We start from the raw sequence: 13640 nt of genomic DNA, 5'->3' as shown, positions 1-13640 counted from the left end.
CCCACAGGTCACCAAGATTCACACCCTAGAGAAATCCAAAAGCATTCAAATTCCTCATGGGACATAATGTCATTCTTGTGGCACTGCTTGTGGCAGTGCTCTTATGAAGAGTTCATGACCACGCTGCGAGGCAGGCAGCTTCACAACAAGGACTGTTAAACATACCGAGAAAAGAATAAATAAATCAAGACAGCCTGAAACTTTTCTAAACTCAGTGTTTTATTGCTCCGTGATTATTAGTTACATTTTGACACATTGCACTTTGGAATAGATTAGCACCTACTACATAATTAAAAAACTTAGTATCTTACAACTCACAAAATTGGCACTATAGAGAAAGCCCTGTCATCTTAACCCAAGACTAAAAGAGATAAAATGTTTACATCCTTTATTGTTGGCAGGTGAGCTTTCATTGTGGAAGGCCCTTAAAAATAGTGAACAGAAACTAACAACCTAAATGCCCTCCAAAAATACATAAAAACAGTATCAGATAAGTCACTCCCTTCTTTACACCAGTCTTTTTGCTTTGGTACTTTTAGTACCCAAGTGCACAGTAATTCCCTCATCTCTTTCAAGGAAAAAAAAAGGTAGCATGATCAAAACTATGCTGACTACTTTGGGTGAAAAGAGGAGAGACTCCCACACACCATTCTCAGCACCCACACAAACAGCATTTTCATCAAAAGTGGCATTGTCTCAGGATTTAACACATCCCAAGAGGTTTATAAATAACAAATGTTGGGGTTTTTTAAAAAGGGAAGAATTATTTTGAATAAATAAATGACAGCTCTAATAGCTGCATTGGCTTTGGTGACCACTTATCTATATGCAGCATAAGTTATCTTCATAAGGCAAGTGATGAGCTAGCAGAAGTGAAGTCCCTGAGGATCAGCATCTCCGCCTTCAACTTATTTGTTTCACAATGTGTGTAGACAGCCTGGAAAACAATCAGTCCCAAGGCATCTGCTTTTTAATCTCCCAGCACAGCTGCAGACCACACAATGAATTATTTCTGTACCTTTTCTGCAGGCAGGAATACATAAATAACGCCGAATACTTAGGAGGAGGAGGAGGCAGGGAATTAGTTCTGCTAAACCTGGGCCAAGTGCTCCACCGTGTGTTCGTGCTCACAACACAAGTCAGAGCGAAGCTCCCGAGGCCTGCCCCACACCTGCAGGTCCTGTGGCATAGCTTCTGATTCCTTCTGCCTGGGAACAAGCGTTGTCCATGGTGCCGTATGACTGCTGCTCTGTGGGGGCCAGCACCGTCCTTTCGGTAGGATGAGGACGCAAAACCTGGGGGACGTACATCTGAAATCACAAGTGAAGGCTTTTAGTGGTCTCTCAAAGCACAGTGCTGGGGTAACTCACCCAGGAGAAATTCTCCCCTTGTCACTCTTCTCGTCATCCTTTTCCCATTCTTCACCTTACCACCTTTTGCACCCTGCTGGAGGCTTCCTGGTGCAACACTCGCCTGCACCTTTTGACTGCGGCACCAAGGCCTTTCCTTCTACCTCAGTCCTATGTCCTTCTCAGTGACATGGCAAGCAAGACCTGCTGCATGTCACACCATTCAGAATCAAAGCAGTGGCAACTGACTGCATTTGGCAGCTGTCCAGATGTGAAGCTCTGTCTAGAGCAGGGCACAGAACACAGCACACAGAGCTGCTGAAGGTACTTCTGGAACACCACCTGGGAGCATCAAGGAGCCCAGCTGCAGAACTTTCTGGTCCCACATGCACATGGGAAATCCCACAGTCCATGCAGATTAATATATGCTACACAAGCTCTTTGGTAAGCAGGGTGAGAAATTAGGTTTTTCTAGGAAACATAAGGGAATATTAGTAACTCTTAGCTTCTTACAGAAGATGTTGGGACTGTTGGTACATCTGTGTCTTTTCCTCTTTCACCTTGTGTGTCTTCAATCTGTAACCAGCAATAGGTGGGGAAAGAAAGAGACACAACATCAAACTGGTGAGAGAAACAATACTCACAGCAGATCACAAGCACCCAAAACCTGCACAGACAGATCTCAGTGCAGATCTAGCACTCTCTCCACCAGTCCTTCTACACAGAATCACAGAAATGTTTGGTTTAGAAGGGACCTTAGAGATCATCTAGCTTCAAGCCCCTGCCAGGGACACTTTCCACTAGACCAGGTTGCTCCAAGTTCCATCCACCTTGGCCTTGAACACTTTCAGGGATGGGCATCCATAACATCACTGAGCAACCTGTGCTAAGTGCTTCAGCAACCTCACAGCAAAGAATTTCTCACTATTACCTAATCTAAACCTACTGTCAGTTTAAAGCCATTCCCCCTTGTCCTCTCACTACATGCTCTTGTAAAAAGTCTCCCTCTACCTCTTTTTTGTAGGCTCCTTTCAGGTACTGGAAGGCTGCAATTAGGTCAGCCCAAAGCCTTCTCTTCTCCAGGCTGAACACCCCCAATACTCTCAGCCTGGCCTCATAGCAGAGGTGCTCCATCACCTTGGTTGTATTCTCTGGAGTCACTCCAAGAGGCCCATGTCCTTCCTTGTGCTGGGACCCCAGAGCTGGATGCAGCACTGCAGGTGGGGTCTCTCTAGAGCAGAGAAGCAGAATCCCCTCCCTCAACCTGCTGGCCACACTGCTGGGGATGCAGCCCAGGATACTTTTCCCATACTATTCTTTTCTCTCAAATTCAGTTCCTGCAGACACTGACTTTCCTCTCTGCCAAGCAGCCTACCTGTACTACAGGCCCTCTTCAGCCATCTTGCCATGAACAGACACTGCCAGCAGGAAGGCAGGGACAGCACAGCAGCAATAGCTGGTGCTCCATCAAGCACACAGGTAGGTGCTGAAAGGCCGGGTATCCATCACTTACCCTATAATTCAGTGGGCTCAGGTACTTGAAACAGCCAAAACAAGTGTAAGCCAAGCAAATAACAATAGTGATGTTGACAACCAGCAAGGTAAACATTGTTGTAGGTGCTTTAAAACCTAGAAAAATATCCAGAAAATACAATATTAAAATGCATAGAAAGAATGCAGAAAAACCCAACAAAACCAAAAGAAACCTTTATTTATCCTTCTCATTTTCAGAAGCCTCATGGATTTTTTTTTCTTTAGAGGAGTGGGCAACCTACTTCCAGCCACAAACAGGAGAATATCATTATACACTAAGTTCTTCCTAGAGAACTTTTCCTAGAGGCCAAGAAATGTTGCTGTAATGCTTAAATGATAGACAAGACTCAGAATGATTCTTCTCCTCCATCATTCATCCATTCTGGACCCACTTCTTAGACACTTTCAATAATGATCTATGAAATATAATATTAATTACATTGATTAATTATGATGATGGCACCAAAGTGGATGGTTTGCCATCAGCTCAAAGGGATCGAGGTAGGTGTAGAGGAGAATCAAAATGGTCTTGGTAGAGAAAACCACCCTAACTGCTTTAAAGGATCAAAACGAAAAAACACCAAAAAAAAACCCCCAAAAAACCGCAACAAAACAAACCAACAGCAAAATAAAACTGTATGTAGAAAACAGCAAGTAAGTACAATTTGGAAGGAAAAATAAAATGTAGATATGAGGGATAACAATAACACTTCAGCATACAACTGCTGGAAAGCAGTAAATAGTGGGATAGTATCAAAGAACATGGTGAAAAAAAGTCAATTCTCTGGCACCTACGCAAAATAATTCAGTGCTACTAAGCCTTCAGCTGGGTAGCCTTGTCTACAATAAAATATAGACAGAACTGGGAAGAATCCAAGAAAAAAGATCAAGAGAAGGAACAGCAACTATGAACTAGGCTGACAGGTAAGTTTGAGTTCAGAGAGTGCAATAAACCATAGGAAAGGACGTGGTTGCCTAGCATGGAAACAGTATTAAAGATTACAGTGATTTCTTTTTTTCCAGATTCACTAGGGAAATATTCTGAAGAAATTAATCTCATTTTGCAGTAGAGATGACTTGAATAGAATATTAGGAAAAAGTAAACATCACTGCAAGCCCTAGCTGTTTCCAAGCTTCTTCAGACAAAAGCGGCAACAACAACTCTCAGACATTTCTGTGGTAACCCCAGCATATACAGTGGCACAGAATAGACAAGTTTTACACTTTAACGGGTTATAGAAGCCCTGCACAGGTCTGGTCACAAGGGGAAGACCACCACACACATGCAAAAAACAAAACCAAAAAATATCTACAAACACATCATTATTCAAACCAAAAAAGGAAGTGAAAAAGCATCCATAGGGGTATTCTGGAATGTCCTTTAGAGGAGGTTGTTTTTATAAGCACAGGATGCACGAGTATTTACCAGATGGTAAGGAGTACCTACACCAAAGCCAATGTATAGTGCAAACCACAAGGTAAACAGCAGAAATTAGGGAAGGAAAAGTCTCCTGTATCAGCTTTCCCTGCACGGCGTCCTCAGAACTCCTGCCTGCCAACAGCTCTGAGAACAGGGGATTCAAGTGACTGTCCCAGGAGATGGGGCTTGAACTGTAGATAGGACCTCACCTCCTCTGTGGTGAGAGGCCCAGTGGTGATGGATGTGTGGGTGAATGAGTGGGTGGATGGATGGATGGCAGGCATAAGAGTTGAGAAAGAATACAGGCACTGAGAAGGAAAAAACAGCCTCTAACCTTCTGTATACAGTCAGGTGGTTTTTGATCCTGACTGAGAATTGGGGGAGAGGTCTTTCCAGCCTTACATTAATATATGAGGAGTGAGAAACCAGAGTATTGTCACTGGACTCTGCAACCAGACTGAAACACCCATATCAAGCCAACCACACAAGTCAATGATGAAGCAATCAAGCTTTATAGCATAAATTGATCTATTTTGCAGATAAGGAAGTTCTCTTATCCTTCCTTCCTTCTTTTTAGCACAAGAAGCAGCAATGAAATCAATGGCAATGAAATCAAAGTATCAAATTCCTACCTCTCAGACTGCCCTGTGCATTGACAAACCACTGAACAACATCCTGTAAACAGGATACTCTATACTGACCAAGTCAAACATGGCAATCCAGCCTGTGTTTTCCATTATTAAGGTCCCTGACAAATTATGGTTTTACCATGCAGAACTAGAAAACATTATAATAAAGATTTATTTTTTACTTCACCAGGATTTCCTTACTAACAATTAAAGAGGTGCATCAGATGCTGAGTGCTTGGAGTTGATTTATCTAAAGCATGCTCTAGAAATTCTCCTGTTAATTTAGAGGACCCAGACTTGTTGGTCTTCCTGGTTGCAAAAGCAGGTCTCAATACAAGGGAAAAAACAAGCTCTTAAAGATACAAGTAATGCAGGAACATCTATTCAAATCCAAGGACAGCCTGAAGCAATAGTTCCAAGTGCCTCTTGCGTCCACAGGGAGCTTTCCCTATAGCTTTACCTCTCCCTAAAGTGAGATGACAGCCTGCCAACAATACCTTTCTGACTGCTGGTATGCTAAAAAACACAATACAGACGTGATCATTTGTCATGAGGGCACAATACAGTTAGCTATCAGGTGCTTCCTTCCAAAGAAGGGGAACCCAACCCTTCCAGCATCACTGACATCCCCATTCTATGACAAATGCTTTCTCCTGCATCACGAATAAAAATCCATAAGCTGTTGCCTACCTTTTTCTGACAACAAAACTGCTGGTACAGCACAGCCAATACTATGAATGCCAGGTATTTGCAATATACAGAAGATTTTATTTTAAAGATAAATTACATACAAAACATGAGGTTTTAAACTACAATGTGGGGAAGAGGGTCACTGCAGTCTTCCATGTAAAATTTGATGGATGATGTGGAACACATGAGGACCAGCATTAGCCAACATTTTAGCATTTTTTCCTAAGTGATGGCTGTACAACCAAGGCAGCAGCCAACGCACCCAGGTAAATTAAACTAATGCCCAGGGCACAAATGCAGGTAGTGAAGCCAGTGATCATCTTACTATAAAGAGCTAATTCTGATAGATTTTTGTTCTATGTGATGATTTTTACTGTCTATCACTTCACAGCCCAACTGGCCAATTCCAGGTATACTGATTTAAGGAATACATGATCTCCTGTGAAATGAAGGAACATGGAGCTCCATGCTAACAGTTTAATACATCAGCCATCTTCTTCAAAGGCTCTTGTGCAAATCTCATGTAGTTCAGGGCCACAGCCAACCACCATGGGAAGGAAAAAGAAAAGTCCACAAAGCTTATGAAACTTCACATCTAATTCAGGGATGCTGGCAAGAGAGCTGAGAGCAGCTTCCAGGTGGAGACAGGTAACACTTACCCAGCCTCACAAATGAGTAAAAATAGAGCCAGAAAAGGCAGAGGATGGGAGCTGCCAGGGCCTGATTGACAGCTGCAAAGTGCATTTTCTTCTCCAGCTTGGCAGGGAGATAGGCGTAGTAGAGGTTGTGACGGTCAACCATATGCTTCAGGAGGATGTAGATCAAACCTGGCAGGGAAAACAGGAGAACCAAGCAGAGGTTATCAGGTTTGATAAAAAGCAGCACCTCTGAGGAGATCTGCACTAACCAAATGAGTGGATGCAGCCCAGGCATGAGGGGGGTACAGCTGCAAGACAGCACCTGCTCCTAAAGCTTAGGAGCTTAGCTTGTTGCATCTCCATCCCTGCCCTCTCCACACACTTCTCTGTGGTGCTTCTTATGCTCCCAGGGAAAGCCCAGAGCTCCTTCTAGGTGCTGGCATATGAGATCAAGCCAGTAGGGAAAACTTCCCAACTGCCCTTCCACTGTTGCTGTTAAGGAAGGCATGACAGTGGCTTAACATCTCCCTCTCAGCCTTCACCAGATTCACGATTGGATCTCAAGTCAGCTATTCCTTATCCAAACAAACAGCCATCAACTGCGGAATTGCAACAGCTCTGGGATTCAGTGGCACATTCAGATATTTACAACTGCATACAAAATGGAATGTAAGTAAATATCAATTACATTGTTACATAAAAATTGGCTACATTCTCCCAGTAATAAGGTTGTTGATTAAACCAGTTCCGAACAATATCTAATTTAGATAATTGTCTCATATCCAGCTCTGTAAAGTTTTGCATCAGAAAATGAAAATAATAACTATATGAAATTATTTAGTACTACTTATGTCTGATCTAAACCCCTCACCAAAGCCAGTACACTCAAATTTGAGAAATAAACATATAATAGACATTAAATGTACTTTCAACATTTAAAGGTAGTACAAGAGCTAAATAATTAATCATCTCTTTCACTGTTCTTCCACAAGAAGGGAAGTAAACTTGCATCCAAGTCCTAAGGATTATCAGCATTTGAATGGGAATAAGAATGCAGAGCTGAGCCTTCCAAACTTCCCACATGCCCCATCTCACTCCCACAGTGCTCCCTGGAAAACTTACCAAAAGGGACAATGATGGGACATGTGATGCTGTAGGCCATGATGACAGTGAACACACACAGCATCCAGGCATACATTGCTCCAAATTCATATTCAAATGCCTGTTGCTAGGAACAAAAACAAAACACCCAAAACTCTCAAGTCATCCATCAATGTGTCAGGAGTTAAGAATAGATTCCCTAAAGCAACAATTCACCTTATCTTACTCGCTCCCCCTGAGAAATCAGTTACTTCCCTAAGAGACAGAAATAATGTAAATAGATGACGTTTTTTGTGTTTTTATTATGTGGACATACAGAAAAGATGCTGTTTCTTTCCTAGCCTTAAAGTAATTTCTCAGGGAATCTCCATATACAAGAAGCAGGTCCTTAAAATCACAAGGCAGAAAATAATTGTGCCAGACTCAGAACCTTCACATCACTGTGGTAGCTACATACAGGCTTAAGTTCCCATTGTAACACCTGGAATTTCAAGCTATAGGATGATACTCCACCTGGAAGTGAAAGTCCACCTCTTAAAATGGAATATAGGCAAAACCATATATTTTGCTAGGTGTATGTTCTTTAAAGCAAGTTGTACACACCTGATGGCTGACAGAAGAAACTAACTCTAGACAGATTTGAATAAAAAAAACCCTGAAATTCAGGCTGTAAGATAAAATCAGAACTATTCTATAAAATTCAAATCATAAAACTCTGACTTAGAGCTATGAAGAGATTGATACCTGAAGCTCAGAGCTTGGCTTTTGATTTTTGACCATTTCTGACTGGAATAAATCCCTCCCTGTTATCTGTGCTGTGAATGAAGGGAATATGAACCTGTCGTGGACAAGTGAAACAAAGGCTAAAAAAAAAAAAAAACCAGTCAGGAGATGATAGTTAATGGTATGAAGGATGGGTGCTCCCATTGTTTCTGACAAGGATCAGTCACTGAAATGCCTGCTTGCTGTTTCCAATACCTGTTTGATGTTTTTCCTCTCTGCTGTGGACTTGGCCATGATCATGCGTATGGTGTACAGGATGAGGCCCGGCAGGCGCAGCAGCTCCATCCCATTGCCCACAAAAGCTGAGGCAATCACGTAGTTCACAAAAAAGGCTCCCTGGTCAGGCAGGAAGACACATCTGCCAGGAAAGACACCAGATACCGATTAGGAGGAAGGCATGCAAACAGTGGAGATATACAATGTATCCCTATTGCCTTTGGAAATCTCTTACCATAAGAATAAACACTATATATGTTAGGAAGTGGCCAGAAGAACTTCTGATAAACTTGGTGTAAAAGAATACTTCACAGCTACAAATGCAGCCAGAGTAGTATGTCAGAGCCTGGCTGAGTTGCAGTTCAGGTGAGGAATGAACTGTGCACAAAAAGGTGCTACAGCCTGATGGGTGGCTGACAGCAGACAAGAGCATCATCTGATGTCTGCAACAGCAACCTGACACAAGATGAGATAAGACTGCAATAGAATAATCATCTCTCCTAACTTAGTAACTCCTAATTGCCTTCCTGTTACTGATTTTGAAACTGCATTTGGAAATCTATGTCCTAATAATTGTATTCTATTCTTTCCTCCAGGCACAGGAGCTTAAAATAACCAATATATACAAATTCGCAATGTAATGTGTGTAAAAACATACATTTTTCTTAAAATCAAGATTCACTGGCTTACAGAAAGAACTGTTGCAGCTCTTTGGTCTCACTGTAATCCTTGAGAAGATCCCCTGTCAATGATATGCAACAATCCTCATCCAATTCCAATCTCTTCTAATCCTTTCTGTGAAGAAATTCTTTCTAATGTCCAATCTTATTGTCTCCTGCACTTATTCAGAAGCTCAACATTATCCCAAAGTAGCAGCCCTGAGAAAATTTTAATAAACACTAACCAAAGACAGCAAACAAAAACAAACAAACAAAAAAGCAAACCCAAAAAATCAAAAAAACCCCACAAACCCCAAAAAAACCCAAGAACTTAAATCCTAAGTATTTCTTTACAAAGGAATAGCAAAGACAATATTATTTAGCTAATACTTACTCCAGCCTAACTGCAGAATCAGATGATTCTCTGTCAAAGAGCCAGCGGAAAAAAAAATCAAGACTGAAAGAAAGATGGTGAATGTAATTCAGTCTCCCACACCTTAGTACTGTCTAAAAATTCTTCTCTTTTTAAGCAGCTTAAGTCAAGATACTGCATAGAAAGAATTTAATCACAAATCTAAACACTATTTCAGCTTTATCACAGTTACTGATAGCTAGAAATTAGAAAAAAGGTAGTACAAGATTAAACAGAACAAAAACATCTACTTCATATAAAAGTTTTATTACTCATTGTTAGCAATTATTATACAGATAGGACAAATACATGTCATCCAGGGAAACAGTCAAAAACTGTAAAGGTGGGGAAAAAAAGGACAACTCTAACTGAAGTATAAGACACAGTCAGGAAACTTGGTTCTCAGCTATAATGGTGAGTATGGGCAACTTTTAATTAGCCATTAATCTTACTAGGTGTTAAATATCTTTGTTAAAAGAAAAGCCAGGCTTCGGAAACTTTTAAGGGCTCTAAAGATCCCAGATGCAAGATGAATATTGAAACCTAATGTGTAATGATAACATAACCCCACACTGAAGGGAGTGGGGGTACATTGACTATACCTCATAACTAGAAAACACAAGTAAGATGTCTCATTATAAAAATGCTCAGCCATTATCTCAAACTATGATTCTTTACCTGGTTAGACCAAGGGAAGGCAGAATCAATACCATGAAGATCAAAAATATGTAGACTTTATGCATCATTATTCTGTTCTCTGCAGATCTATCAACATAAAAAGGCAGAGTGAGAAACTCATACAAAAAGCTGCCACATATGAAGGATCTTTCCTGGACAATGCCAGCACTTGTCAGACTCCCAGCTTCCCCTACCATATCACATTGCTACCACATAAAAACCAAACATCTTTGACATATTCACCAATGTGGACGAAGCAGACTTTCAGTATCTTCTTGGGCAACAAAAATATTGCTGAATGCTAATCCAGACTCTGGATGAGCACCACTACAGGTCTGCACCACACACACAGGGATGTGCCACAAGCGCAGCTGGCCTCTCATCCAAAGACACTCAACCTTGCAACAACTTGTAAACAAACAGCTCTTCAAGTGCCATGCCAGGAAGGATTAAGCAGTTCAGAAAAGGGCACCACTGCCAAGAAACCAGACACTTAGACAACCTCCCTGTCAGGTGTCAAGTCTTGGGGAACAACATGACACTACTAACGCTATACCCCCACTACAGCAGCAGGAACATGGATCCAGTGACACCCTGTTGCCAGAAAAGGGCAGCACTATGAACACTTCAGACTCCTAGAGGTGGTATCTGATAGGGCTTTAAAACCACAAGGGTTTTATTACAGGAACACTTGGGCACCGTGAGATCTATCAGTGTAACTACACTGAGGCTTGAAATCAGACCTGTGGTCTCTAGTGACTTCAGAAAATTATTTTAACTGATTGAGAAGGGCTCAAAGCTCATGTGTGTAGCACGGCTACCAAAACAAAGTCAATAAAAAGCATACAGCTGTGACAAAGAAACAATAGACTCTAGACATGGTGTCTCAGAAAGGAATTGTATAAAAATTCAAAAGGAAATCCACCAAATTTGACTTAGAATATAAAAACAATGACTACAAGCTTTATGGATAGACTTAGTGATGTTAAGTGAAGATGGGATTGAAGCACCATGCTTTTATCTGTGTGTAAGTAAACAGGGCATCAAATCTGGTACCCCAAGCCAAGCTGTGCTGAGTTCTCCAAGTCAGCAGCTCATTAGTGGGCTTGACATCTCTGGGGTGCACCAGCTCAATGTGAAAACCTTGCATCAACACATCTGTTGGGCCTTTGGCCCCATAAATCTTCTTAGATCACCACTGATAACCAACAGATCTGAGCTGTGCACCAGGAGTTACACCCAGACCATTTTGCCATGCCAAGCTACAAAAAGATGGATGCCCTTTTTACAAGCCCAGAGGGGATCCAAGCCACATGGCCTATCCTAGAGAGCAAGTTAATTATGGGATTAGAGGCACTTCCCTTGCTCCTGTTGAAGCTACACCTCCTGAGCCTGCTCACACAATTTTTTCCTGATTAAACTCAATGAGAAATGAGGTGGGGAGCAGGGGAAAGCATAAACAAATCATGTGGCCATATTACATTTGCTGTGGGGGTTACAAATTACCCAAACCCTAAAGTGTGGTTAAAACACTAGAAAGACAAGAACAGGAAATTCCCTACTATGAGAGGTGTGCAGATTTGAGAACTCTGTGAAAGATCAGCACTTTCATTTATCTTAGTAGCTCAGCTGATAAGGTGAAAACAGAGGAAAAGATTGCTTACTTTGTCCAGTGGGACTCCAGCAAAGTTGAGTAATAGACAATTGTTGGTAACAAAGCTGAGAAGGACCAGAGCAAGAGTGTTGGGAAAAACTGACTGATGACAGGATTCTAGTAGGGGAGAAAATAAGGATAAGTATTAAAAACACTTTAATGCAGTTGTGGTGGAACATAGATGCTAATATTCTATTTTTTGTAAATTATAGCAGGATGAACTGGAGAAATTATATTCAGATAGATTTAAACTGAGTAATGAACGCTTAGCACTGGCATGCAAAGCAAAAAGCCAAAGTGAGATTGGGAATTAAATTCCATGAGAGTGCAGTCTCACAAGTAGTTTTTATGTAGCTTACACTAGCTTGGGAAAATATTTAAAAATAAGAGCTTGCAAGGTGCTTTAGCTGCAGTCAAACTAGGATCAGATATATATGCTTTGAACCCTATAAGCAAAATTTAAAAAAAAACATTTTACCTCGGAGTTAAAAACCTGAATTTCCACCTTTTTGTCATAAAAATCAAAATACAAGTTGGATTTGAAATTCTATTTTTTGCAAAGATTTTTTGATTACAACATTTATTTAAGAGTTATTTAAGTTTGAACTGCAAATTTTTATCACAAATACATAAACATGTTATAATAATATAAAGCCTCAGATAAAAATTACTTCAGACTATTATCTAGGAACAAAAGAGAGCTAAAGACCTAATTCTGGACATATGCTTTTAAACAGCAGCTACATAAAACAGTCCTGAGAACTTCAACTGAAGCCATAAGGTAGGAACTTTAACTCAAGGTAAGACAATGAAACCCTATCACTTTACCAAAATTTTGGTCTGATCCACAGCTATATCCAAACATATGGCAATACTCACATTAAGGTAGTGAATAGGCTTAGTGACATTGAACTTGTCCATGGTTGAGATGATTATGGAAGGAGTAGTAAGAAAAAACAGCACAATAAAAAGAAGCAAATTAATGCAAGCCCATCTAAACCACCATTTCAATCCATGCACTGAAAGATTTTTCCTGGAGAAAAAAGTAAAAATAAAAAAAGACATTAAAACAAGCAACAAGAATTTGTTGTTAAAAAAAAGATATATACACTATCTGTCAAGTAACAGGTGGCAATGCTTTTTCTAAACTGAGCTTTCAAAGTTATATAACAAAGCACTTCTCAAGTTCCAGTTGCTACTAGAAATAAAGAGAACTGTGCAACTTCTCTTGAATGATACCTTAAATTGTGTTTGCAGAAGAACATATCTAATGTTTCATTACACAAACATAATGTCCAATCTGGTTAAGGTCTGGGATGAAACATTTCCATTGTTCAATAATACAGAAATGAAACAAGAAGAGATAGAGCTGAAAGACAGAGAATTTCTTCAAGGAGAATACCTACCAGAGGCAGAATCTACCTAAAAAAAGGTTATTTGAAATAAAATTTCAAATTTGGAAACACTGCATCCCTTCCTGCCATATTAAAACAGCAACTATAGATTTTAAACAAGTAAAGTTCTTAAATGTTATTTGAGATGGTTCCCAAAAGGACTGGAATGATTTAAATGCCAGGCAAAGCCAAATATTCAGAACAAACAAAACAGGGATCAGAGGCCCAGCAACATCCCTGATTATGACAAGGCTTTTTGTGAACTTGGCATATCCCTGTGGTCCCTCTTCTTCAAGGTGGGGGGTGAGAAAAGAAAAAGAACTGGAAGAAGACAGACCAGAGTTTACAGAATGGACTCTGTAAAGTTACACTCATCACATGGCTACTCAGAAAAATATATACATATTTTGAAGATACTCAACACTAAAACCAAGTTGCTTCCCTGAGATCTCAACACTAGATATGCAATAGCCTCAAAAAAATG

At 40.5% G+C, this 13640-nt stretch overlaps 1 protein-coding gene across 2 annotated transcripts in view; it reads right to left on the bottom strand.

Annotated features, from left to right (window-relative positions):
* Positions 1–201: 201 nt before the first annotated feature.
* Positions 202–13640, bottom strand: part of TMEM63A (transmembrane protein 63A) — a 30291-nt gene continuing 16852 nt past the window's right edge. For both annotated transcript variants that reach the window (XM_002194606.7, XM_030268966.4), the window contains exons 15-24: positions 12642–12795; positions 11773–11879; positions 10109–10195; positions 9413–9475; positions 8339–8501; positions 7382–7487; positions 6281–6448; positions 2863–2978; positions 1863–1925; positions 202–1310 (exon numbers count right to left, since the gene is read on the bottom strand). In XM_002194606.7, coding sequence (XP_002194642.5) covers positions 1140–1310; positions 1863–1925; positions 2863–2978; positions 6281–6448; positions 7382–7487; positions 8339–8501; positions 9413–9475; positions 10109–10195; positions 11773–11879; positions 12642–12795 — 1198 coding nt within the window. In that variant the 3' untranslated portion in view covers positions 202–1139. The remainder of the gene's footprint in view (positions 1311–1862; positions 1926–2862; positions 2979–6280; positions 6449–7381; positions 7488–8338; positions 8502–9412; positions 9476–10108; positions 10196–11772; positions 11880–12641; positions 12796–13640) is intronic.

The sequence above is a fragment of the Taeniopygia guttata genome, chromosome 3 (assembly GCF_048771995.1).
Source record: "Taeniopygia guttata chromosome 3, bTaeGut7.mat, whole genome shotgun sequence".
Classification (NCBI taxonomy): Eukaryota; Metazoa; Chordata; class Aves; order Passeriformes; family Estrildidae; genus Taeniopygia; species Taeniopygia guttata.
Note: the sequence above shows the minus strand (reverse complement) of the source record. Positions and strands in the feature narration are given on the sequence as shown.